We start from the raw sequence: 24,809 nt of genomic DNA on the forward strand, positions 1-24,809 counted from the left end.
CACATACGTATATGTCTGAAATTTTAAGAATGGATTTAATTATAGAAAAAAATAAATAAATCCAATTTGTGCAAGTTGTTTTAAATAACAAATTTTATTTACCATTATTTGAATTCAACGTTAAGAACAAAATTGCATAGAAACAAATATAATTATACATTATATATATAAATTAAATCTGATTTAAAATAGGTGAAATATGATTTTTTAAAAAATTAAAATAATCTGATCCAAATTATATAGGAAACTAATAAAAAAAATTCTTTTAGAAAAATATTATATTCATAATAAAAAAAACCTAAACAAAAAACTATAATAATATAATATAATATAATATAATATAATATTATTGTTATTATTACGGCTGAATTAAGAGATATACCATGAGTTATAAATAGCATATGTCGGATTGCAAACCTGAACTTGTAGGAGTAGACCTTTGATTTCAAGCACTTTCCAACACCAAAATATATAATCAGTTGATAGTTGTATTGCTGATACGAACGTTTAGAGCACATAATCATCATTTATAGTTTAGAGTTTATTAATTGAACTCATTCTTTTTCAATGAAAGGAGCACTATCTATTGACTAAATTTAATATGCAATATTAATAAAAGTTGAGAACACCACGTTTCAAAGATTTACACGTTATAAATTAGTAGATCATTTGCATTAATTTCTTGTAAATATGACATGTGTCACTCCCATATGATTCTACTGTACTTTTATATATATATATATAGATATATAGATAGGCGATAATGTTACTCACATTCCTATTCGCGAGTTGCTTCGAGAAATGATTAAAAAAAATAATGGCATGTGACCTACAAAAATAAAAAATAAAACAAAAAGAAAATCAAACTTATGGATTATATGCCACACAAAAAATGCACGGATTTTTGTAAAGCAATAATAACCTGCAAGTATTCGCCCCACCAGGTTGAAGTTGGTTTTATTTTGTATACAATTATCAACACCGTATTAATTTCTGCAATGTATCAATTGTTAAAAGCCACGTTTGTTTCTCATCTTCTACTTCTACTATTCTTCAGCTTCATAATATATGCTCAATATATATAGATGATGTCAAAATTATGTAAAAACATTGTTATGGTTTATGCCATAATTACATATAGAATGATGAAAATTGAAAAGTTTTTTTTTTTATATAATGGTTGGATAATGCGGACAATAAATTGTTTTGAGTCTCTAGGATCGGATTGAGAACAGCCTGTTTGGTCTGGTAGTGTTTTCCTGTCGGACCAGGAAGAAGCTCGCTTGCGTGATGAAGAAGAAGCTCTTGAGGAGGATGAGAGAAGAGATGATGATGGTGATGGTGATGGTGATGGTGGGTGCGGTTTTGCGCATGGATACCATCTGGTGAAAGGGCAAATGGGTCATGGAACGGAAGACAAAAGGTCACAGTCTTGGTGAAAGGGCAAATGGGTCTGAGGAATGTGGACGGTTCACGGGGTGGCTCGACCGCTGTGACGGCGATACTTGTGGACGGGAAGAAACTGGTGGTAGCGAACGTGGGCGATTCCCGGGCAATCCTGTGCAAGAAAGGGCAAGTGAAGCAAGTAACCTGTAACCATCGATCACGAACACGAAAAGGAGAGAGATAAGGCCGAGAGCAAAGGCGGGTTCGTCTCCACAAACCCGGGTAAAGATCAACAGTTTGAGTTTTTTTGTATCAGTTCATGTCTGAAACCAGACAACTGTTGTCTCGATCCAACACGAAAATGGCCTTTCGGTTTCAGGGAATGTTCCAGAGTGTTGGTGGGCAGTTAGCAATATGGCGAGGGCGTTTGGAGATGGAAGCTTGAAAGAACACACGAGTGTGAAACCAGACATAGCCATGGAAGAAGTGGACGATGAATCTGAATTCTTGATCTTGGCGAGCGATGGTCTTTGGAAGGTGATGACGAACGAAGAAGCCTCTGGACGGATCAGAGGAATCGAGAATGATGCAGGAGAAGCTCGTTGAAGAATCTTTAGACACGGGAAGAACCAAGACGATGTTTCTTGTGTTGTTGTCTCTTCACTAAGCCATGCATCTTCTTGAAGGAATCTGTCTTTTGAATCTGTCACATTCGGGAGCTCCAAAGTTCTTGGAACTGGGACTAGGGTTTAGTTTTTTCTGTCTTTTGATTCTGTTGATCTGTTTCTGCAATTTTCTTGGTTGGTTGGTTCTTGTCGTTTCCTTTGCAATCAAACCGGTTCTTTCCGAGGATTCTGAATCTGGGTTTGGTTTATGGTTTAGGTTTTTTTTTTCTGATCGAATAAAACTAAACATTTTTTGTCCTTTTATGTCCATTGAGTTAGGGTTATTATGTCAACGAATTAACCGTTATTATCGTTATTATCTGAACTTAGATTTATTCAGATCAAATAAAATTATTGTAACATTTAATAATTTGATCTACTAAAATTAGATTTATTCAGATATAAGATTTTGGTTTCGAATTCTAACAAAGATATAATCTTTAGTTTTGGTCTTTCCTTAATCTCTAATTAGGATTTTGTTTTTGTAGAAATCTAACAAAGACAATCTTCCCTTTTGAATTTTTTTTTTCTAATTGAAAAAAGGAATATTTCCAAATCCTAACTTACTTGAACACGCTTTCTTAAATTCTAAATTCTCCAAATTTATCATTCGAATCGGTAAATCAAATCCTATTCGTGATAGGACTCTTACCATAAATTCGTTTTCATGAAATATTTTATTTGTAATTTTGGTTGTGTGGGGGCTCAGACTCCTAAAATATAATATACTCCAAATACAAAATAAATAAATAAGTACAAGGACCTGTGATGCAAATAAAATAATTTAAGATTCGGTGAGGATAAAAACCTATAAATAGAAGGGAGAGAGTCGATTTCAGGGTTTTTGTGTGCGGGGAACTATCAGAGATCTCTTCTCTTCTTCATCGACGGAGACGGTGAGGTTTCAGTTTGTACTGTCGGAAAATATTCGGAGAGAATTTTCCGGTATCCCTACGGCGGAGCTAGTTTTGTGACAAGCCGATCGTGAAGCGAGATCAGTTCAATCATCGTGAGTTGTACTGTCTTTTCCTCGATTTCGAGCGCTTTCTGGTTTCGATCTGGTTTCTAGGTTTAGGAGTTGCGATTGCGAAGGAGACTCTAGGGTTTTCCTAGAGTTTAGAGTCTCTCTCTCTCTCGTCACGGAACTTGATCCGTGCCCTGAAACTGGTCTCTTTCTCGCTAAGAACCCCTAAAGAAAAAACATTGAGCTTGTGTCGGTCCTGATTTGATCTCGTGTTTTTGTGGGCCCAACTTTGATTCTGTTTTTTTCTTCTTGTTTTCTGACAATAATTTAGTTTAGGAGATAAGAGAGGTTTACTTCTTTCCTGGATGCGTAATTACTTGTTATGCTCTCTGAGGATCTGGAAAGCTTTCTATTTCAAGAAACATAACTCTGTTTCTTGTGGCTTTTGTCTCTGTCCTGTCTGAAAATTCGGTTTTCTAGTTGTTTTTCTAAATGGAAATAGAGGACTGAAGGCAAGTTACTTATGTTTTGGGGTTCATATCCTGAATCCGGATATCCGATCTTTCTGTGCCTTAATCGTAGAAACACTTCTCATTCTGCATCTAATGCATGTGCTCTAACTCAGAAACAATGGGAGCGGACGGAAAAAAGGATCACGCAAGCTTTTTTGAAGAAGACGATGTTAATTTCTCGGACGAAGAGTTGGTGTATTATGTTAGAAATGCTCTTGCATCTGTCCTACGGGTAAGCCTTTCACAACCGTCGAAGATTTCTCGATCTCCTTCCTTTTCCTAACGCTTGATTTTCGGCGATGCACCTCTATATATGTTTTGTGCTATTTGATTTCCAAATCTATCTCTTTCTTTTTCTTTGTAATGCCAGAATGATACTAGTGATTATGACGAGCTCGTTGGATTTATGCACCACGGAGGATCTCTTGCTTCCGAACAGGACAAAGACCCGGCACTTATCGCGGTCTGTCCCTTATTCTCATTCTGATTGTCGATTTTTGAAACCGTTTTCATTTGCATTGTTCTTTTTTCAGACAAGCTTGAAGGCTCTATCGGGTGCTGTTACTTGCATAGACGCCATTCACCATCGGACTCTTCTTGCCTCCGTGAGTTCTTACTTCCCAATATCAAGTTTATGATGTGTCGGAGTCTCCCACTTTTTTTCCTCTGATTTTTTTTTTATTATTTTTTTTCGTGTTCAGATTTTCGGAATGCGTTTGTGGAACAACGGTCCTGCTGTCATGAATGCATTGTTAGACTTGATAGTATCACTGGTACGCAACTCGGCAAATGCCCTTTTATCGGCTTATCTTGAATCTATCGAAAAACTTAACGTTTTTGGTCTTTGTTTTTTCCTTCTCAGGCTGCTACTAGCGGAAAGTATCTCGACTCTTGTCTGTATATGCTCGTAAACCACTTCATCCCGCCTCAGTCTTTCTCAAATAAACCTCCAAACCCTCGAAAGCGGGATCGAGTTCTTTCTCTCGTCCACCGAGCTCTTGAGGATATTTATTGTTTGGTTCCACTTGCTCCCACAAGATTGGTACCTATACTCGCCCAAAGAATGCCCACAGTGCACAAAAAGGATCATGTAAGTGTATTTTTCGGACCGACATTCGGCAAATCAAACGAAAAGCTCCTTTTGGCGATGAACTGAAACAAAAAATTCCAATCTTTCTTGCAGTTGATAGTAGATTATGTGGAAAACTTGTTAAAGTTGGCGAGTAGCTCAATCGGGGAGGTCGTTGGGGACATGATTCTGATGATGGTGATGGAGAGGCTGCGAGATTTGGATGTAAGTAGACTGTAGATATACACTATTCAGATTTTCAGACAAAAGTTTGTACAATACGGGCTATGAATAATGCGGTTAGTCAATTATAAAAATCGGGTATCCATATAGGTGGAGATTGGATGGGACGATATTCCACAAGATGGATCCCGTACAAGCGTATGTCCTATGGAACTTGATGATGATGCTGATGAAAACAAGGTATGTTATGGTGTGTATTATGTTCTTTTTTTCGGCAAATATTTCAGCTGAAACTCTTTACTTTACTTGGCAAAATGATCGGAATGGTGATAGATCTTTACTTGCCCGGTATTCTAAATCTCGTTACCGATAATTTCTTTTATATCTGTTTTGCAGATTCCAAAAGGATCGTTGGATCAGAAGAATCTAGATGGAGACATAGTCTGTGAATTGTTGGACAATCTGATGGTCCTAACCTTTAAGCATCTCGAATCATGTCATACTTCTGGTCATTTGGGAGAGGTATGCCAGATATTGTTCTTGATTTCAGCATCAATTTCTTTTCCTTTTGGACCGACCCGTAATGTTTCTTTCGTTGATGATTTTGACATTTAGGTGTTTGAATCTCTGTTCAAGTCGTTCGAGAACTTGATTCTGAACACATACAAATCAAAATTTGCCCAGGTTGGTAGAATGTCGAGACACATACTTTCAGACAGTTGAGACGGGTTGCTCTCGGCTTAAACCCTGACTATATTTTTTCCTCTTCTATGATGCAGTTCGTGATCTTCTACGCCTGCTCGCTAGATCCCGATCACTGCGGTGTGAGATTTGCCAATAACCTGGCTGACATTTTCCTCTCCAAAAGCAAGCCTCCACTTACAAGGTGAGCTTTCAATCTGTTCATCAATGTTAGACATCATTTCAGTAACGTCTCGGTTTATGATATATGCCGGTTTCTTCTTATACAGGATGAGCGCTGTGGCTTATCTCGCTAGTTACTTGTCCCGTGGAAAGTTTCTGTCCACTTCTACCGTCGCTGGCATCTTGAGGAGGTATAAAGAAAACTGCTGCTAAATCTTACACAGTGTTTGATCTGATTCTCCGTCTCTGATCTGATTCTCTGTCTAGGTTGGTGGAAGCATGTGAGGAATACTGCAGAAAATGTGGTGACGATATTAAACCCGAATCACATCGGGTTTTCTACTCGGGATGCCAGGTATAAGCCCTTTCTTTCTCTGGTAACAAAGACGATGCGTTTTTTCTTCGATACATTGACGAATCGCTGAAAAAAGGTTATATATTTTACAATGGCAGGCGGTCATGTACGTTCTATGCTTCAGAATGGCGGCCATCATCGACGTTCCGCGCCACAAATCGCTGCTTATGCCGTTGGAGACAGTGTTAAAACATAAACTAAACCCGTTAACGGTAAGAAATCGTCATTGTTCATTACTGTTTTCAGCAGAATGAACGAACAGTGGTAATTTTTCGTATGGATCATAGGTATGCCTCTCATCTGTAGTGACCGAGTTCCTTAGACAAGCGAAAGCAGCCGCCTTTACATTTTCAGAAGCTTTCGTGTTCGAAGAAGAAAGACAAGAATCCGAACCCTCTAATGCATCCGGCGGGAAAGAGAGGATCGATTCGTTCTTCCCTTTCGACCCGTGCTTGCTCAAGACCTCTGAAATGTACACTTCTCTCCTCCTCCTTTTTATCACTGAATCTTCTCTTTTCTGTTCAGACAAGAAACTGAAAGCAGATTCTTCTAGATGCTTCCAGACTGATTAACTCGTCGGTTTCTCTTTTTTCGTGTGTATTGGCAAACATTTTTCAGAAGTTACATACGAGAAAACTACGTATATTGGGGAAATGTGAGAAAGGCATACGATGATGAAGCAGAAGGAGAAGAAGAAGACAACTTCAATGAAGTCGAAGTGATTGTGTTCAACGACGAGGAAGATGTCTGAAGACATGATGAAGTTAGCATTCACATTAATTCTTTTAATCTCTTTAGCTACATAAATTTTGTCTCTTTGTAAAAAAAAAATGTGTAGTTTGTTTTTGTTCTAATGCTTAAATAAATAAAATGAGTTTTGATTAGGGGTGTAAAAAAAAAGGGCTTAACCGGCCAGTCCGGTCCACCTCGTTCCGATCTGAGAATATTTTAACTCAATTCAACAAAAATAGATCAATATCACCTTAACGTACGAGCCGATCTATAAGTCAAATATATAATTTTAAAAAATATGTAAAATATAATAAAAAAAATTTAAATAAAACAAACTAAATATCTAATAAAAATACAATTTTATATAAAAAATATTTAAAAATATTAAAAATTAAATTTTTTTTTTGGTCTATGAGCGAGTCACTCGTCCAACTGGTTCACCACGAGTCCGATTCGTGAAGAACTGACTCATTTGATCCGTTTTTTCTATACTCAAATATTTTGAACTAATTTAGAAAAATATGGATTGACGTGCGAACCAATTCGCAAACCAGATTCATTTTACATATCTAGTTTTGATATAAAAAAAAAGTAAAATCTTATATAAATAATTCGATTTTACAAAATATATTATATAGGTATCTAAACTTTTTAATTTGATTTAATTCAAAAATCAAATTTAAAACTGAAATAATTGAACATACCGAACCAAAATATGGTTCTTTGCCGTGAATGCGACGCAGTCCCCTTGGGTTGAAGATGCCTTTTTTTAGCTGTGGATTCGCTGCATCCGGTTATGGGTTAAACCGAGACCGGTCCGGTTTAGAAACTTTTGGCGAATCGTACCGGTTATCGATCACCAACTGATCATTTCGTCCCTTTTTTGTTTAACGTCGGCAGCTTGCTTCTGTTTGTTCACAAAAACCCTAGAACCTCGAGCTTCGTCGTCGGCTTCGCTTCTCTTCGATTCGACTCAGAAGAACGAATACCCAGAAAATATGCCTCCAAAAGCAGCCAAATCTAAGGATGCAGCTCCCGCCGAGAGGCCGATTCTTGGCCGTTTCTCTTCTCACCTCAAGATCGGAATTGTACTTCTTCTTGCCCATCTCTCCGATTTTTTTTCTGTTTCTCGTTGTTTTTCACTCTCTTTGTTATCTGGGTTTGATGCCCATTTCTCTGATGTTGGAAAAATTTGCTGAATTTGTTGAACCCGGTTTGAGTTACGGCATTTGCATGCGAACCCATTTCCAGTGATTGAGATGGGTTTCCATTTTCTGGATTTTTTTTGTGGGAATCCAATGGTTAATTGGTTGTTCTAGTTTCGGAAACGGCCGAATCTGTGCTTTGGTTGATCGTAGAATTTGAGGAGAATCGTTGGAGTAAGAGGATGCAGAATCATGGCTGTGATTCATGCAGGATCTGTTACATATTTGAGAAAAAGATAGATTCGAATCGACGATCACATATTTTGTCTGTATAATCGCAGGTTGGATTGCCGAATGTCGGGAAATCTACCCTTTTCAACACCCTCACGAAGCTGTCGATCCCTGCTGAGAACTTCCCCTTTTGTACCATCGAGCCTAATGAAGCACGTGTGAATGTTCCCGATGAACGGTTTGATTGGCTTTGCCAATTGTACAAGCCCAAGAACGAGGTTAGTTTGAACTCGGTTTGGCATGTCTTGTTTGCCGATATGCATCTGTATGTGTCTTGAATTGCTGTTGTTTGACGCCCAGGTTTCGGCTTTCTTGGAAATCCACGACATTGCCGGGCTTGTTAGAGGGGCTCATCAAGGACAGGGTCTCGGCAACAACTTTCTGTCCCACATTCGTGCTGTTGATGGGATTTTCCATGTTTTACGTAAGTTGAGTTTGGTCTGATGCATAATGTTATTGTTTTACATTGCTATGCTTGATGTGCGGTTCTTCTTGTGTCGTAATTCTTAGTTGATTGATAGGAGGATCTTCTTGGTCTTTCCGGTGAGATATTGGTTAATTTATTTGCATTCTGCTCTCTTATATGCATATTCTTGTGTTTTGCCCTTTCTAAACGATCAAGGTAAATGCTTTTTTAATCTTGGTGAAAGAGTAGGATGAGATCACAGAGCACTATCGCTGTGGTGATTAACTTTACAAGTGACTATGTTCAGGTGCATTTGACGATGCGGATATTATCCATGTTGATGATACTGTGGATCCTGTGAGAGATTTGGAGACCATAACGGAGGAACTGCGATTAAAGGTGAACTCTTTAGTACATATTGATTGCTAAATTTCCAAACTTTTTAAACGTATTGTTTCACTGATCTCTTTTGCTTGTGTTAGTTTGATTTTGTAAGTCGTTGTGGTGGCATCCATTTGAATAGATTTCATAATCTATTCGTGTTGTCCAACTTTAGGATATTGAATTCATTGGAAGGAAGATCGAAGATGTTGAAAAGAGCATGAAGAGGAGCAATGACAAGCTGTTGAAAATAGAGCTTGAGCTGTGTCAAAGGGTTTGTTTTTCAATTTTTAACAATTAATTTTTCTTCTACGAACGTTCTCAGTGATTCATGGTTTTAAAAAATGGTTCCACCTCTCTGGTTCAGGTAAAAGCTTGGCTCGAAGATGGAAAGGATATCCGTCTTGGGGAGTGGAAAGCTGCTGACATTGAGATTTTGAACACTTTTCAATTGCTTAGTGCAAAGCCTGTTGTTTACTTGGTGAGTTCTCTAGATTTTTCATCTTTTTTGGTGTGAAATCTCCAATGATTTTGGATTCTTAGCTTTGTCTGATCTCTATATTTCACCAATTTGTTGTTTCTAATTTTCTTGGCCCCTTAAAGAACTCTGAAGGCACATTGACTGGATTGTCTTGTGATCATTGGTTAATCTTTTCTTCAACCTGCAGGTTAACATGACCGAGAGAGATTATCAGAGAAAGAAGAACAAGTTCTTGCCAAAGATTCATGCTTGGTACTTGCATTTATCCCTACATAACATAAGCTGCTTTGAATAACAAGTGAACATTTGTTTTACTCGGTTGCTGCATGAATTCTTTTCTGTTTTATATTTTGAGCAGTTTTACTTTCACAGCAAGCTTATGTCGATTTAAGCGGTATTTAATCTACTCTTATGTAGGGTTCAAGAACATGGTGGCGAGCAAATAATTCCTTTCAGCGGCGTTTTGGAAAGAAATCTCGCTGATATGTTACCAGATGAAGCAGCAAAGTACTGTGAGGAGAACAAAGTGCAGAGGTTAGTCTTGAAACAAACAACATTGCTTTGAGGAGTATTTGCTTAAAAATGTCTCTTCCATAAAACCCGTTTTGTGAATGTTATGGCCGCTGTTTCTTCCACAGTGCTCTTTCGAAGATTATCAAAACTGGGTTTTCAGCCATTAATCTCATATATTTCTTCACAGCAGGACCGGATGAGGTATTATACTCTGACTATCCATTTTCCCATTTCTCTTTGCTGCAATGGTTTACTTGTGAATGATCAATTAAGGTGCAAGCACACAAATACCTGAAAATCGGGTATCCGTCGGATAGTCATCTCGCATTATTATTTATCTCTTATTATCTCATATTTTTATCGTAATTCATCCATTTTTATAAATATATCTTCATTTTTTCAAAATTTTATATATAAATATTATTGTTTTTTCTTAAATTAATCTGGATCCGGATACCCGCGAGTACCCGACCATTATTCCGGATACTCGTACCCCGGATACTCGTAAATCCCAAATCCCGGATACAAATCTTATAATTCAATATCCGAGCCTTCCGGATCCAAATCCAAGTACCCTGATTTTCCCGGATATCCGACCCGTGCCCACCCCTAGTAAGTAGCAAGTGGGGATTTCTTATAAATCCGATGGTTTAACCGAATTAACCGATCATTGTCTTTTTTGCAGGTTAAATGCTGGCAGATACGGCGCCAGACAAAAGCTCCCCAAGCTGCAGGGACCATTCATACCGATTTTGAGAAAGGATTTATTTGTGCTGAGGTTACTTTCTTCTCATTTCTCATGATTGCACCTGGTTTTATTGATTTTTTTTTTTTTTGGTTTTTCTCCCTTTATATTCTTTGAAGCCTGTCATTGTGAAATAACATGTTCACTTGTTCTTAACTTCATCTTGTTGGTGGTGATTTTTACCTGTGATTGTATCTGTGGATGTGTATAGAAATGTGTGGAACTACCTTTTCCCCATCTGTCCCGCAAACCGATCAATCTTTAGTTGAAAATGTGTACTCCATCTATATATGGATCACTATATATAATTCCTGTTGGTGTTGCAGGTGATGAAATTTGAGGATCTCAAGGAACTTGGCAATGAAGGTGCTGTTAAGGTACTTTTATAAATCTCATTGCTCGCTTCATCCCCTGTTCTTAAGTTCATCTCTGAATAAGCATTGGAATGGAATCTCTGAAACTGATATTGTTTCCTACAATACTTGCAGGCTGCCGGAAAATACAGACAGGAGGGGAAAACATATGTTGTTCAGGACGGAGATATCATATTTTTCAAGTTTAACGTCTCCGGGGGCGGGAAGAAATGAGAGATCCATCCATTTTTTGCTGTCTCGGAGTTCCGTTGCAAATCTGAGAGAGAGGATGAGACTGTATTCTTGGTTATGGATGATGCCTTTTTTTTCATGGCTTATAGAGAACAAGTATCTGTATCTTGTCTGTTTTGCAGTTAAGCTTGAGACATAAATCTTGTCTGTGGTCTCCATGTTTGGTGATTGAACTGTACAGACAAAGATCTTATCCATTTGGTAGGAGAGATTTGACAACAACAGGGGAAAAAAAGACTGCAGTTCTTTGCTACTGTTATGCCTGCGAGGAACACGTGAAAGATTTCAAGATTTTTTTTTTCTTGAAACAGTTTTACAGAAATCAAGAAATATCAAGCCATGGATCTTTCTGGCACCCAGAACAGAGATTTGGGGAACCAATTGAAAAGGATTGAGATAAGAATGCTGTAAAACCAGACAGTACTCAAGAGGCTCAAGCTCATTACTGACAACTTTCTGAATCGACAGAATCAATAGAACAAAAGAATTTAGTAGAGTAACAACACCTTCTCATCATGCCATATCATGGATAGATGAAACTTGATCATCTTCATCATCATGATCATCACCATCATCCTATTTGACACTTCAGACGTCTTCCGCAGCTCCTGAGTGAGAACAAGAACCTTGCAGAGTCTGATTCTCCATGGCTGTTCCTTCATCATTATCCAGAGCTTGGCTGCTCGAAAACGAGTCTTCAAGGTTCGATTTTCGTGACCAAGCTTCGTGAAGCTGCAAAACATACTCCAAGTGCCATAGAACTTCGCCCATTGTCGGCCTGTTCTTGCCTTCATCTGCAATGCATTTCTCTGCTATCTCCCCAAACTTCTCCAACGACTCGGGACAGTAGTTTCCCTTCAGATTCGGGTCGATGATGTTCTCGAGCGATCTTTCCCGTTGCCACCTCAACGCCCATTCCGCGAGGTTAATCTGGTCTTTTGGCAAACTCGGGTTTATTACAGCTCGAGCACAGATAACCTCGAACAGAACAACGCCAAAAGAGTAAACATCTGACTTCTCGGTTAACTGCTGTCTCCTGAAGTATTCCGGGTCAAGATATCCGAAACTCCCTTTGACGGCTGTACTGACGTGAGTGTAATCAACTGAAGGTCCGGTTTTTGACAGACCAAAATCCGACATCTTTGCTACGAAATTCTCGTCGAGTAATATGTTTGTTGTCTTGACATCTCTGTGAATAATTCCTCTCTCGGAGCCCGTGTGAAGGTAATGCAATCCCCGAGCAGCTCCGATGCAAGCTTCGAGCCGTTGCTTCCATGTCAATGGAGGAAGGTCGCTTCCGAAAAGATGGCTCCTCAGTGTTCCATTCGCCATGTATTCATAAACCAAGATCATTTCACTATGCTCGTCACAGAACCCGATCAGCGACACGAGATGTCGATGCCTAAGCCTTGAGAGCATCACAATCTCGGTTTCGAATTCAGCAAGCCCTTGCTCGGATTGCGGGTTGGCCCGTTTTATCGCTATGAGTGTTCCATCTTCAAGCTCCCCTTTGTAAACCCTACCAAACCCACCAACTCCGATAGCTAAACCGTCATCGAAGTTCTTTGTAGCAGCACGGATCTCGGCTAGCGAGAATTTCCTACCCATTGTAGATGCCACTAGAGTGTTCAAGTTCAAAGATCCACCCATTCTTTTAGCGTTAGCCGTGCTGTTATTGACATGCAAGAACAGTGGCCGCCATCCAGGAGGGCCGTTCTTGGATTTATCGGGTTTACCTCTCGTTTTCTTGAGGAAACAGACTATGAACATCACCAAGATTGTCAAGAGAAGGATGGTTCCTACACTGGCACTGATACTGATCCATATAATCCGCATCTTTGAGTCATTAACTGAGTGCCCGGATGAATCAAACCTCATGAGATGAGCAAGGTTTCCATTTTTGCTGAGCTTGAAAATCTCCAGACCATTGAGAAGAGCATCAGTTCCAGAGGCACCGACAGCAGTGTCTGGACCAAGTTGAATCCATAGGACGTTGTCCTTCGAAGAGACGTGATCAAAGTAATCTTGATAAATAGCTCTGTTCTTCCCACCCGCATGCTCGTATATATCGAAATTACCAGCTACCGTCTCGTTGTTTATGTATATTCTGAATATCCTCTGGTTTGGCTTATCGAAAACCAGCTCACAGAAATGTAACCGGACCAAGTAATCGAAATCCGGGTCCACTTCGAATTTCCACGACATGTTGAACCGTTTCTCCAAGACTTCGGTATTCGACATCGTTCTGGCTGCTTCATAGACAAGAAGAGGAGCCACAGAGGAATCATTGGCTGAAGCATATGTGATATTTGAGCTGTTCTTGATTTCCACTCCAGCATTTGCAATGACCATGTAGCTTGAATCTGTCTCCCATGTTCTATATAGATCAGGATCTTGGCCAGGATTGATCTTTGAACCACCAACATTCAGCCTATACATAGTTTCTATTCCACGTCCATCCAAATTCAGATCCACATCGTTTCCACCGGCTCTAGTCACCGGTTCCCTGAACAATTGCTCCATCACGGGAACAATCTCGATAGCATTAACAAACCCGAAAGACCCTTTCCTCGGAATGAACTCAACAATCAGTTTTCCTGAACTAACAGGGAGAACAAACTCTTTGACCAAGGAGAAGGCAGTGGAGTTGATGCTCGAGCTTTGAAAGATCAGATTTTTATGCGCAATCTCTCCCGGGACATCGAAGTCCTGCATCACTCTCAAACCATTCGCAAACACGGTGAAAGAAGACTCGTTCACATTGTAGCTGTCAATGGGGAATGGGCAGAAATGGAACCTAACAATGTAGCTCCCCCTATTGATTCCTTCGAATGTATAGTTCAACTTATCGGGAAAAACCCGAGCAGACTTATATATCTCGGAGAATATCGAATTCCCCTCCAATGTCGAGGTCATTGCCGTGATCCCGGGTGAACTAAGGGTGATATTGTTGTTGGGAGCTAAATCTCCTACCCATATCCTTCCATCTACTTTAGTTGAAGAATTTGATCCACAATCAACAAGAAAGCCTCTGGATTGAGCTTCTCCATAGCCAACAACACAAGTGAAAGCAATCAACACGGATAGAAGTCGAACCTTTCTCAATATCATCATCACCATTACCACTCTCCTTTTCAAGAACCCTAGAATTATACCAATCAGTAGTGGGAAATATAAAGAACACCCACCAACACAATGTTCAAGAACAGATGGAATCTGGGAAATGCATCCAAAACCTAGCTCGGGAGCAGAGATTTCTCAAATGGGTAACTTCCGTTCTCTATCCTTCACTGTTCATCAGTCTCCACTAAAACCAACTCAATAATAACGCAGCAGAAGTATCAGAGCAGAGTTGGTTAACAGAAGATGAAATTCCTTCCACTTTCTCAAGCAGAAAACTAAACCCTTTCAGCAAATCAAACGAGAAATTCTCGAAACTTTCCCAAACTAAGTAAAACGATGAAAAAGCTCCGGACTTTGCCCAAATTCGGCGAACAGAACAGAGATCCCCCACCTTTGGGCTCCTCTTGTTTTTCCCTTTCAAGTAAAAGCAACAACAAGATGACAAATCTGAGACAGACCCAGAAGATTTACGAGTTATCAGACCAATAAAAACAGATTCTTGAAGGAATAACAACACAGAAAAAGGAATCTTATTGAGAAGATGAGAGGCAGATGAAGAACAAAGATCTAGTCTTTCAACAAGAAATCAGTGAAAAACATCCAGAGGCGTTGGAGGGGAGGGGGGGAAGCTTTTTGTTTTGAAAAAAAAGTTGAACACTGGAGGAAAAAGTTTGATATGTTATCTGGAAATGAAACCGGAAGAACATGGGTTGTTTGTTGGAACAGATTGGAAAAAAAAAATAAGAATATACAAAAAAAAAGATATTGCCTTTATTTTATTTTATTATTTATTGATCTCTCTCTGTTGATTTGTTGCGGTTTGGTCTGCCCTTCTTCTTAAATCATAAAGCGCCAAGAATGTGACATGACCAGTGACCACCCTCTTTTTGGTACGGTCTTTGGAAACCGAATTATACCAAACCAAAAAAATATGGTATTTTTTTAATAAAATTGTCTAACGATATTTAAAAAAAAAACTGATTTTTTTAAAATCGAACCGAATCGAATAGAACTAAATTTAAAAAAAAAAATCTTAAAAACCGAAATTTTTTTAAAAATATCTAAATTTTTTTTATAAAAATCTGAATTAAACCGAATATAAAATAATAACCGATTGATATATAATTTTATAAAACCAAAAAAATCAAATCAAACCCAAAGGGAAACATTTAGCCCTACTCTCCTCCCTCCTTTTTTTCTTATTTTCTTGAAATTATATAAACCATTTTTATCCAAAGAAATTTCCGCAACATTTTTATTTAAAGTATGAGAAAATGTTTCTTTTTATAATATCCGAAATAAAAAATTGTCTTTATTTCTGCCAAAAAAATATAAGTAACAGAAATATTCCACTCCGGACAATATTAGAGAAACATGATTACTAGCATGATACACATATATGTATACTAGCATGATATATACATATATTATATATATACATACACAACAATCATATATAATCACTTCTCATTAAATCGAAAATCCGAATATTTTTCTAAATCCAATGTTATCATCGTTTTTTTAGATAACCAAGAGGTTCATCTGAACCTTCGACCCAATCTACATCGCCTAGATCCAGGAGCAGTCTTTAGAGTTCGACGATAGAGGTCCAGAGATTAATATCCTCCCGACCGAGAAACGTCATCATCGTTTGCCTTAGAAAATTAGTTGTAATAATTAGTAGAGATAAAAGGTTCATTATATAATGGGTGCAAATATACACATTACCCTAAAAAACTATAATAGGCAAATATATAGTGAAAATGATATGTGATAATTTGGAACAAATTAATTTCAACGTAAAATGAAGAGAATTTACATCGTTTAAATATTATATAATCCATTGCTTAGTAAATTTCGTAATCTTAAGTTCCAATATAAGGGTTACATAAATGGAAGAAAATATCCATTATACAATATTTTCTAATACAATGAATGAGTATAATTATATTATATTATATGCTTATGTGTATATATATATAAAAATATACCCAACAGATCTTGGACAAGTGATCAATTTTGAGATAAGAGGTAATTTTTCGTTGAGGTTGAGTGTTCGATTTCTGTCTGGTGGAGAGGGAGGTAATTTTTGGATTTATATGATTCATATATAAAAACTGTTCCCGGGTCGCAGGCTTATCTAGTTAATGCGCTCGAAAGCTAACAGTTGGGTCCTCCGTTATTAAAATATATATATATATATATATATATATATATGAAAGGAAAATAGAGAATGGGAATAAGACAAAAAGATAAGAAGCGGTGGAAGAGATGAGAGGCCATCAGTGGGTCACATGCACCTTGTCCGGCAGATGATGTACACGTATTAAATACCCGAAATACCCTCCTCCTAGATATATAATAATTATATTAATGGAGGGACAGTTTCGTCTTTTTGTTTCATGTCCGTACTCCCCCCAAACCGTGTAGGCGAAAAAAACATTTGTTCATTGCATGATTTTATTACCATGTCCCCCCTCCTATTATTTTAATTTTCACAAAATTATAACCATTAATTAATAATTATAGCTTTGGCTTCACTCAAGTGCAAATGCATCATGAATATAATGGAATAATAATGCATAATTATACTATTGAATCTAATGGAATAATAATGCATAATTATACTATACAATATTTTATGTAAGTTAAATTAATTTAATTCGAACCAAAATAATTGAAGAATTGAAGAAAAATGAGTTTTCGGGAAAATAAATATTTAACGTAGAAACAAATATAAATAATTGAATATAAAAAAATCATATTATCATTTTTAAAATCGAAATATAAAAGTTAAAACATAATCAAAGTAATTACAATGGTAGGTTTGGTTATATTAAGCACAATTATAATGGTAGGTTTGGTTTCGTTTTGCTTCAACTTTTAGTTTCATTTTATTTTTCTTTCATTTATTTATAGTTTTATATTTACGTATTTTTTTTAACGTACGACCCAATTATGTAAATTTCATACACCATGGGCTATAATTTAGTCTTCGGCCCAATAGATGACCACTCGTGTTGTTGTCCATAAGGCGATGGATAAAACCCAAGATAAATTTTTTAAAATTAAATTATTTGTTAAAACAATTAGAAAAAAAGGTAAAACTTATTAAAATTCTTGTAAAAATTAGTATAAAATTAATTTTGTTTGAGAAATTTACTTTTAAATTTATAAAATATATTATTATAATTTTTAATTTTATAAAATATGTTATTATAATTTTTAAACTTGATGAATGTGTCATTATAATTCCCAAACGAATTTATAAATTAAAGTTATCAAGTTTTTTTATCAATTAATAAGATTTGAGAATTATAATGATATATTTTATAAATTTTATAAGAAATTTATCAAACAACAAATTTAAAAACTATTTTTATATCATTTTACAAATTTAGGAATTTTAAATGGATTTGCTCTAGAAAAATGAGCAAATAAAAACTATAAAATTAAATAAATATATTTTAAAAAATAGGAATACAAATCTAAAAACAATCCAGCTGAAATTAAAATAAATCGAAAATATCTTTTTAGTTAAAAGTATGTCCATAACAAAAAAAAAAAAAAATAGGCTAAGAAGTAAGAACCAAGAGATTAAAAAAAAAAAGCTTTATTTTCTAATCATATGTCGAGGATTAGAAAAGCTAATAATACGTTAGAATTTTAAAAAACTATATGTTATTATTATTGTTATTACTTAGTTGCTTATTAATATTACTTTTAATATTATTTAAATAAAGGTTTATTATTTATGAATAAATTATGTGAATGGCTATGTAATTACTACGGGTGGTTTAATCGGATTTTGGTTCGGATTCGGTTCGGTTATATTCAAATTCGGTTATTTCATTTTTAGAAAAATTATAACCGTTCGATTTTTATATTGAATTCAGATCGGTTTGATTCGGAATTGGTTCGGTTATGATAAAAAAATACTCATTTTTATTAAATAAATTTACGATTTTTTTGGTTTTTTTATTTGGTTCGGTTCAAATTTGATTTTTTTGATGTCAAAAAATTATAACCATTTGGTTTTATATGTAATTTGATTGGTTTACCATTAATTTAAATGGATTCGGTTATTCAATTATTAATCAGATAAGCCACGCTAGTAATTACGGGTGTCGAAGGATGCGATTTATAGTTCTTGTAGAAGATTGGACCACCGTGGATCAAGAGATATTAGATATCGCGTTTAAAAAGAAACAAATCTCTCTCTCTCTCTCTCTCCAATATCCCAAAATTTCCCACATTTCCGATCAAAAAGCAATTATTTTTTTTACTATCGACTCAAAGATTTGGCAACCCATTTCGCGGTCCTCTTCGATCTCATCTGGGTTGGTGAAATTCCGGGGATTGGGCAACGAAGAGCGCGGCAATTTCCGATTTTTTTCTCTTAAACTCCTCGATATACTGAATGAGTAATCTCCGTAGCAATGGTGACGCACGAAAGCTGGAGGGAGACGGAGGAGAGGCGGAGGAGGAGAAGTCTCGCACGAACAACGGCGGGGCATGTCAAAACGGCGGCGAAGACGGCGTCGTATTGGGTCTCGACGGCGGTGCAACATCGACGGTGTGCGTGTGCATGCCTTTCCTCCCGTTCGGCGATCGCTTGCCGGAAAACCTCCCGATCCTCGGCCGTGCCGTCACCGGTTGCACCAACCACAACAGCGTAGGAGGTTTCGTCCAATTTCTCCTGAGATTTTCAGAATTGAGCTCCCCTTTTGCGGTTAATCACGTCTTGTGCTGGTCATTTTGTGTTCTGTTAGGTTATAAATCTTGGGTCTTTGGCTGAATTCTTTGGAAATTCTTGTTTTGTTTTAGCTGTAGAATCTTCATGGGCGTTAAAACATCGGAGTATAGTGAATTTTATCGGTATATCTTTATCTGAAGATTACGGTTTGTCAGATAACATGCGATTGAATGTTTACTACACCTTGGGGCTTGGGAATGGGCTAAAGATTGATATGAATTTTGGAACTTTCTTACATTGGAAAATCAAGACTGGTTTTATCACAATGTGATGTTTGCCTGTCTGGTTTTTGTTGCTTTGAGATCCTTGAACTGGAACTCAAGTTTCATCTCATCTCAATGTGTATTAAGCTAAACTGTCTAAACTCTTAATTGCCAACTTTTAGCTCAAAATGTGGATAAATTAGGTATTAATCCGAGTAAAAATTTCATGTTGTGGCTCCATTTTTGAGATATTTTCTAATGAGTTTCTTTGTGGATTGTAATTTACAGAAACAGCAGCTAGGGATTCACTAGAGCAAGTAATTTCCGATGCTCTTTTAGAAGCGAGTTTAGATAAATCAGCTGTTCGTGGTGTGTGCTTAGGGGTTTCAGGCGTTAATCATCCCTCGGACCAGGAAAGGGTATCGAATTGGATAAGGTCTACCTCTCCAATATCTATGATTACGCCGATGTAAACAGTTTATAACTGATGCTGTTCTAACAAGAAAGCAAGTGAATTCAGTTGCGTGTTCTTCGTTCATTCATTATCCGCATTTAGAGGACAGCATTCTTACTCGATCTTGCCCTCTCGTCGTTACATTTTCAGGGGCATTTTCCCTAGTCGTGTCAAAGTTTATGTTCAGAATGACGCTGTCGCAGCATTAGCTAGTGGAACCATGGGAAAGCTCCATGGCTGTGTCTTAATTGCTGGTACGGGATGTATAGCTTATGGCTTTGATGGAGATGGCAGGGAAGCCCGGGCATCTGGCGCTGGACCGATCTTAGGTGACTGGGGAAGGTATTTTTTTCCCAATCTCCGGTTTATTTTGATTAGTATGTCTTTCCTTTCATATCTTTTTAATCAGCGGGTATGTTTTGTTACAAAAGATCGGATAGATATGTTCCAGAAACATAGATGAAAATCGCTGGACAAATGTTTATCATGTTGTTGTTTCAGCTCTATAAGAATGTTGAATGATTTCTCGTCTCGTTTGATTTTTCATGATGAATGCTTTGAGCATCTTAATAACCGATAACTATTGAATAATGATGTGAATCGTTTACAGTGGCTACGGGATTGCTGCACAGGCACTGACAGCAGTGGTCAGAGCCCATGATGGTCGTGGCCCGCAAACCATGCTTACGTCTACCATCTTGAAAGCCCTCGGTCTTTCCTCTCCAGATGAACTCATCGGGTAAATTCTTCCTTTCAAAACCGTAGACATTGGTTTTCACATCGGTGTATGTATGTATGTATGTATGCTTTCTTCACAATGTTATCAACTGCAGCCATCACTTCGCTTGGAACAATACTCAGACAAAGATTCGGTGTTCTTTTTTTCTGGATTCGGTCAGGTGGACGTATGCAGATCCGTGTTGGGCACGGATTGCTGCTCTCGTTCCCGAAGTAGTGTCTTGTGCGGAAGCCGGCGATGAAATCGCCAACAGAATTCTGGTCGAAGCTGTTGAGGATTTGGCTCTAAGCGTCAAAGCAGTTGTTCAGAGACTCGGCCTGTGTGGCAAAGGTGATTCTTACAGTATAAGATATACAACTTCAGGATCTGAGATTCTTGTAAAGTTCATCAAGAGAAAAAGGGTTTTATCCGAAATCAGAAATTCTTGATCCTGATTGGATCGAAAGGGGTAAAATCCTCGGGTTTTCTCGTTGCAGATGGAACCGATTCTTTCCCAGTGGTGATGGTCGGTGGAGTGCTCAACGCTAACAAGGAATGGGACATAGGTAAAGAAGTGGCGACTCGTATCGTCCAACACTTTCCGGGGGCTTGCACGATTAGACCAAAGGTTATGACCGAGCAGTTTATGTTTCCGTTTTCTCATCTTTCACATGTATACATACGTACGTACGTATGTACATAAAGGACAGTCCGGTGCACAAAGTATCCTGTTGGCCGGGGTCCGAGAAAGAGTATAGCTATATTGTTAGCAAAACTTAACTAGCAGAATTTGCTGCAAGAGGCTGCTTTCATGTATCGAACCCGCCATCCATAGGTCACAATGGCGACGCCTTAATCCGGATCCGAGATATATACATATATATATATATATATATGTTATATGTGTGTTTGGATTATGAAAATGGGGGATGTTCTTTTCAGGTGGAGCCGGCGGTAGGGGCGGCAATGTTGGCGATGAACTTGTTGACGAGAGATGAAGAAGAAGAAGAAGATCATAACCGGTGACAAATACGTTGATTTTGCATGCATGGGGGAATCTTCACGTACGTACGGCACCGTACAGTAAAAGAAAACATGGATTCAGTTCTGTTTCATGTCACTTGTCACATTTCTTTACTACAACAACAACAACGATAAGGGGAAACATGTAAATACAGTGGAAAAAACAACGTTTTCAAGTTGAAGGAGATCATCTCTCGGTGTTTTGGTTCATAGTTTAAGGAGACGAGTGATTGTCCCGTTGCCGTTGCGGCTGTGGATGCCGTCGTTTTCGATGCGTTTTTTGGTGATTGTGGAAGTAATTGCGGATGCTTGCATTCAGAAGCGAATGGTTGATTACGCTTGTAGATGCGGTTTGATATGAATTATAAAAAATAACATGATTTTTAATATACCTTTTTAAAATATTTGTAATTAATTTTATTATTATTAGATAAAAAAGCTATTTACCAAATTTATAAAAAAAAATTATAAATTTCATTAATTTATTTTAAAGTAAAAAATTTATTTTGTTATGAAAAACCTTTTTTTTACAGTTATTATCAAACGTCACAAAACGTTATAAAAACACGAATATAAAAGTGCGATTAGAAATCCCGTGTTTTGTTACAGTTGCGGTTAGCAGCAGTTCTACATTGATTTTTCAATCGTCTGGAAATACCATAACCGTAATCGCTCCGTTTGTACATAATAGCGATGCAATCAGTACTCAAATAGTTCATATAAAAAAAGCTTGTATTAGAATCGATATATATTTCCGCGAATAATACACTATTGTAATAAAACCGACTTTGATCTAATCAAACTGAATTTAAACAATAGAAAACACGTAAAACAATTGCTTTTAACCAAATATTGGACCCAACCAAAAAGTATATATATTTCCGCTAATAATACACTATTTAAAACTTATTTCTAAACTTGTAAAATATATCATTATATTTTTTAAATTTATAAAATATGTTATTATAATTTTTAAATTGATTTTTGAATCAATATCGTCGAAATTTTTTTAAAATTAATTAACAAGTTTAAAAATTATAATGATATATTTTTTGGTAATAAATTTATTAAAGAAAAAATTTAGATTACAAAAAATAGGTTTTATTATAATTTATATTTGCGAATTTATCGTGATAGATTAATTTTGTTATAAACAAAAGTCCAAGATAAAATAATTTAGTAAACCTTTTTTTAATAAAGAAAAAAAACATTTAAACTAGGGTTTTTATCTCTTTTTAAAGACGCGCTTAAACTCCCTCGATCTTCACCTCCTTCCATCGAGCCTCCTCTGCATCGCCGAGCTCTGGCTTCAGGTACGTTCTCCTCCTCCATCTCATCTCTCCCCGCCCTTTCCGGCTCAGAAAATCGATAGCGCGGTCGATCAATCGATGTATCTCTGTGTATGTATATGCGTGTTTTGTCGCTTGCTGATTCAGAAACTCGGTTCATTGTATGCATATGCTTTGTTCATCAGTGATTCAGTCAATTAGGTCAATTATTATAAGTTTCGAATAAATTTTCTGCTTGTTATCGCCGATTTACAGGAGAAAAACTTGTGAAAAAATGGCGTACGCAGCGATGAAACCCACAAAGGACGGCTTGGAGGCGTCATTGGAGCAAATCCACAAGATCCGTATCACTCTGTCCTCGAAGAATGTTAAAAATCTCGAAAAAGGTTAGATCCTTTTTTTTTCAATGTTGAAAATTTGGAAGAAGAAAAAAACCCAATGCTGTTTTGGGAGATTAGCTTATGTTTTCCATTAATGGAGTTAAGAAAACTTTGTGGGTATGTATTCATGTGTTGGTTTCAGTAGTTTAAGCTACTGATTTTCATGTTTTGATAGTTTTCATATGAAAAATATGATTTCCAATAATGGAGTTAGAGTATCTTCATGTGTTGTTTTCAATAGTTAAGCACTTGATTTTGATGTTTTGATAGTTTTCTTGTGAAAATATGATTTCCAATTATGGAGTTAAAAAAAAATTGTGAGTATTCATATGTTAGTTTCAATAGTTTAAGCATGTTTTGATGGGGTTTTTCGTGTGTGTATAAATATTGTAGTGTGCACTGATTTGGTTAGAGGAGCAAAGGACAAGAGGCTTCGAGTCAAGGGACCGGTAAGAATGCCGACCAAAGTTCTTCACATCACTACCAGAAAAGCACCTTGTGGTGAAGGTAAACTTACTTAATCACCTGCCCCATCCCTTTCTTTGGCTTCACCCCAATTTGATATGATGATGATGATGATGATGCCATCTTTCTTTCACCCTTTTGAGAAAGTTTCATCATTTTTCTGGTTTGAATTCTAGAATTTGGTTTTTTTATGAACCTTTTAACCTAGTTGATTATGTCTCTACACAAATTGTTAACCTGATGGAGTTTCTTGCTATATACTACATGTTTCCTCCATGTTTCTGCATCATGAATCAACATGTAACAGGTTAGAACATTGGATATTTGGTAATGCAGCTATTTCTTTCTCTTGATGCATAGGTACCAACATTGGATATTTGGTAATGAACTCTAGATTTGATTTCTTTTTTCTTTTTGTTTAAACTTATGAACTGAACCCTTTGACTTGGTTGATGATGTCTTTACACAAAATGTTGACCTGATTGAGTTTCTTATTACATATTACATGTTTCCTCCATCATGCATCTGCATCATGATCATGAATCAGCATGGAACAGATTAGAACATTGGATACATATACTGTTTCATTCCCTGTCTTGATCTTGATGATTGATTTCTTGATCTGTGTTATGGGAAAGGTACCAACACATGGGACAGATTTGAACTGAGGATTCACAAGAGGGTGATAGACCTATTCAGCTCGCCCGACGTGGTCAAGCAGATCACTTCCATCACCATTGAACCCGGCGTCGAGGTTGAGGTCACCATTGCCGATTCTTAGACAAAGTCTCTTCCTCTTTTTTTTTTTTTTGCCCTCTTATTGCCGTCATCACCATTGTCTTGATTCTTGAAGAAAGTCTCTTCCCTTTTTGCCTCTTAGTTCCTCAAGATTCTGCCCTTTGTCTATTACGGCCTTAGTTCTTGTATTTTTCCACAGTTTGAGGAGTTTTTGTCAATCGTTTTTTTTTTTTTTTGGGTTTGGTCGGTTTTTGCCATCATCTTTCATGGACGCTCACAGCAAGAAACCCTAGTTATTAGTGGATGACTAATTGGGCCCAAGGCCCATAATCAAATGGGCCATAAAATATTTCTTAACGGCCA

The 24,809-nt window shown here is 37.1% G+C and overlaps 6 protein-coding genes across 10 annotated transcripts; 5 read left to right on the forward strand and 1 right to left on the reverse strand.

Annotated features, from left to right (window-relative positions):
- Nucleotides 1-1,392: 1,392 nt before the first annotated feature.
- Nucleotides 1,393-2,002, forward strand: LOC104798594 (probable protein phosphatase 2C 28). The gene is given in 3 exon segments (XM_010520756.2): nucleotides 1,393-1,585; nucleotides 1,587-1,668; nucleotides 1,766-2,002. Coding segments are annotated over 3 exon segments (447 nt in total). The 5' UTR covers nucleotides 1,393-1,447; the 3' UTR covers nucleotides 1,993-2,002.
- A 906-nt stretch (nucleotides 2,003-2,908) lies between these two features.
- Nucleotides 2,909-6,872, forward strand: LOC104798595 (RNA polymerase I-specific transcription initiation factor RRN3-like). The gene is made up of 16 exons (XM_010520757.1): nucleotides 2,909-3,060; nucleotides 3,641-3,759; nucleotides 3,898-3,990; nucleotides 4,061-4,132; nucleotides 4,229-4,300; nucleotides 4,390-4,617; nucleotides 4,711-4,821; nucleotides 4,930-5,019; nucleotides 5,176-5,301; nucleotides 5,395-5,463; nucleotides 5,559-5,665; nucleotides 5,751-5,834; nucleotides 5,911-5,998; nucleotides 6,097-6,210; nucleotides 6,286-6,470; nucleotides 6,617-6,872. The coding sequence occupies exons 2-16, from the start codon at nucleotides 3,646-3,648 to the stop codon at nucleotides 6,747-6,749; spliced, it is 1,686 nt and encodes a 561-aa protein (XP_010519059.1). The 5' UTR covers nucleotides 2,909-3,060; nucleotides 3,641-3,645; the 3' UTR covers nucleotides 6,750-6,872.
- Nucleotides 6,873-7,625: 753 nt separating this feature from the next.
- Nucleotides 7,626-11,519, forward strand: LOC104798596 (obg-like ATPase 1). Its single transcript, XM_010520758.2, has 12 exons — nucleotides 7,626-7,818; nucleotides 8,217-8,384; nucleotides 8,467-8,590; nucleotides 8,880-8,971; nucleotides 9,129-9,227; nucleotides 9,321-9,434; nucleotides 9,622-9,686; nucleotides 9,852-9,968; nucleotides 10,073-10,148; nucleotides 10,633-10,725; nucleotides 11,019-11,069; nucleotides 11,181-11,519. The coding sequence occupies exons 1-12, from the start codon at nucleotides 7,729-7,731 to the stop codon at nucleotides 11,277-11,279; spliced, it is 1,188 nt and encodes a 395-aa protein (XP_010519060.1). The 5' UTR covers nucleotides 7,626-7,728; the 3' UTR covers nucleotides 11,280-11,519.
- A 59-nt stretch (nucleotides 11,520-11,578) lies between these two features.
- Nucleotides 11,579-15,163, reverse strand: LOC104798597 (probable receptor-like protein kinase At1g30570). Its single transcript, XM_010520759.2, has one exon. The coding sequence runs from the start codon at nucleotides 14,415-14,417 to the stop codon at nucleotides 11,886-11,888; it is 2,532 nt and encodes an 843-aa protein (XP_010519061.1). The 5' UTR covers nucleotides 14,418-15,163; the 3' UTR covers nucleotides 11,579-11,885.
- Nucleotides 15,164-18,605: 3,442 nt separating this feature from the next.
- LOC104798598 (N-acetyl-D-glucosamine kinase) lies at nucleotides 18,606-21,792 on the forward strand. Of its 5 annotated transcripts, none has more exons than XM_010520760.1 (7): nucleotides 18,606-19,102; nucleotides 19,668-19,848; nucleotides 19,984-20,175; nucleotides 20,444-20,572; nucleotides 20,667-20,902; nucleotides 21,049-21,179; nucleotides 21,494-21,792. In XM_010520760.1, the coding sequence occupies exons 1-7, from the start codon at nucleotides 18,841-18,843 to the stop codon at nucleotides 21,575-21,577; spliced, it is 1,215 nt and encodes a 404-aa protein (XP_010519062.1). In that variant the 5' UTR covers nucleotides 18,606-18,840; the 3' UTR covers nucleotides 21,578-21,792. The 5 variants fall into 5 exon arrangements, with proteins under 5 accessions (XP_010519062.1, XP_010519064.1, XP_010519063.1 ...); XM_010520762.1 differs by having other exon boundaries at nucleotides 20,733-20,902; XM_010520761.1 differs by having other exon boundaries at nucleotides 19,668-19,815.
- A 1,009-nt stretch (nucleotides 21,793-22,801) lies between these two features.
- On the forward strand, nucleotides 22,802-24,682 carry LOC104798600 (40S ribosomal protein S20-2). The gene is made up of 4 exons (XM_010520765.1): nucleotides 22,802-22,887; nucleotides 23,119-23,249; nucleotides 23,637-23,750; nucleotides 24,347-24,682. The coding sequence occupies exons 2-4, from the start codon at nucleotides 23,138-23,140 to the stop codon at nucleotides 24,487-24,489; spliced, it is 369 nt and encodes a 122-aa protein (XP_010519067.1). The 5' UTR covers nucleotides 22,802-22,887; nucleotides 23,119-23,137; the 3' UTR covers nucleotides 24,490-24,682.
- The last annotated feature ends 127 nt before the right edge of the window (nucleotides 24,683-24,809 follow it).

This window comes from Tarenaya hassleriana, unplaced genomic scaffold, assembly GCF_000463585.1.
Source record: "Tarenaya hassleriana unplaced genomic scaffold, ASM46358v1 Cleome54, whole genome shotgun sequence".
NCBI classification, from domain to species: domain Eukaryota; kingdom Viridiplantae; phylum Streptophyta; class Magnoliopsida; order Brassicales; family Cleomaceae; genus Tarenaya; species Tarenaya hassleriana.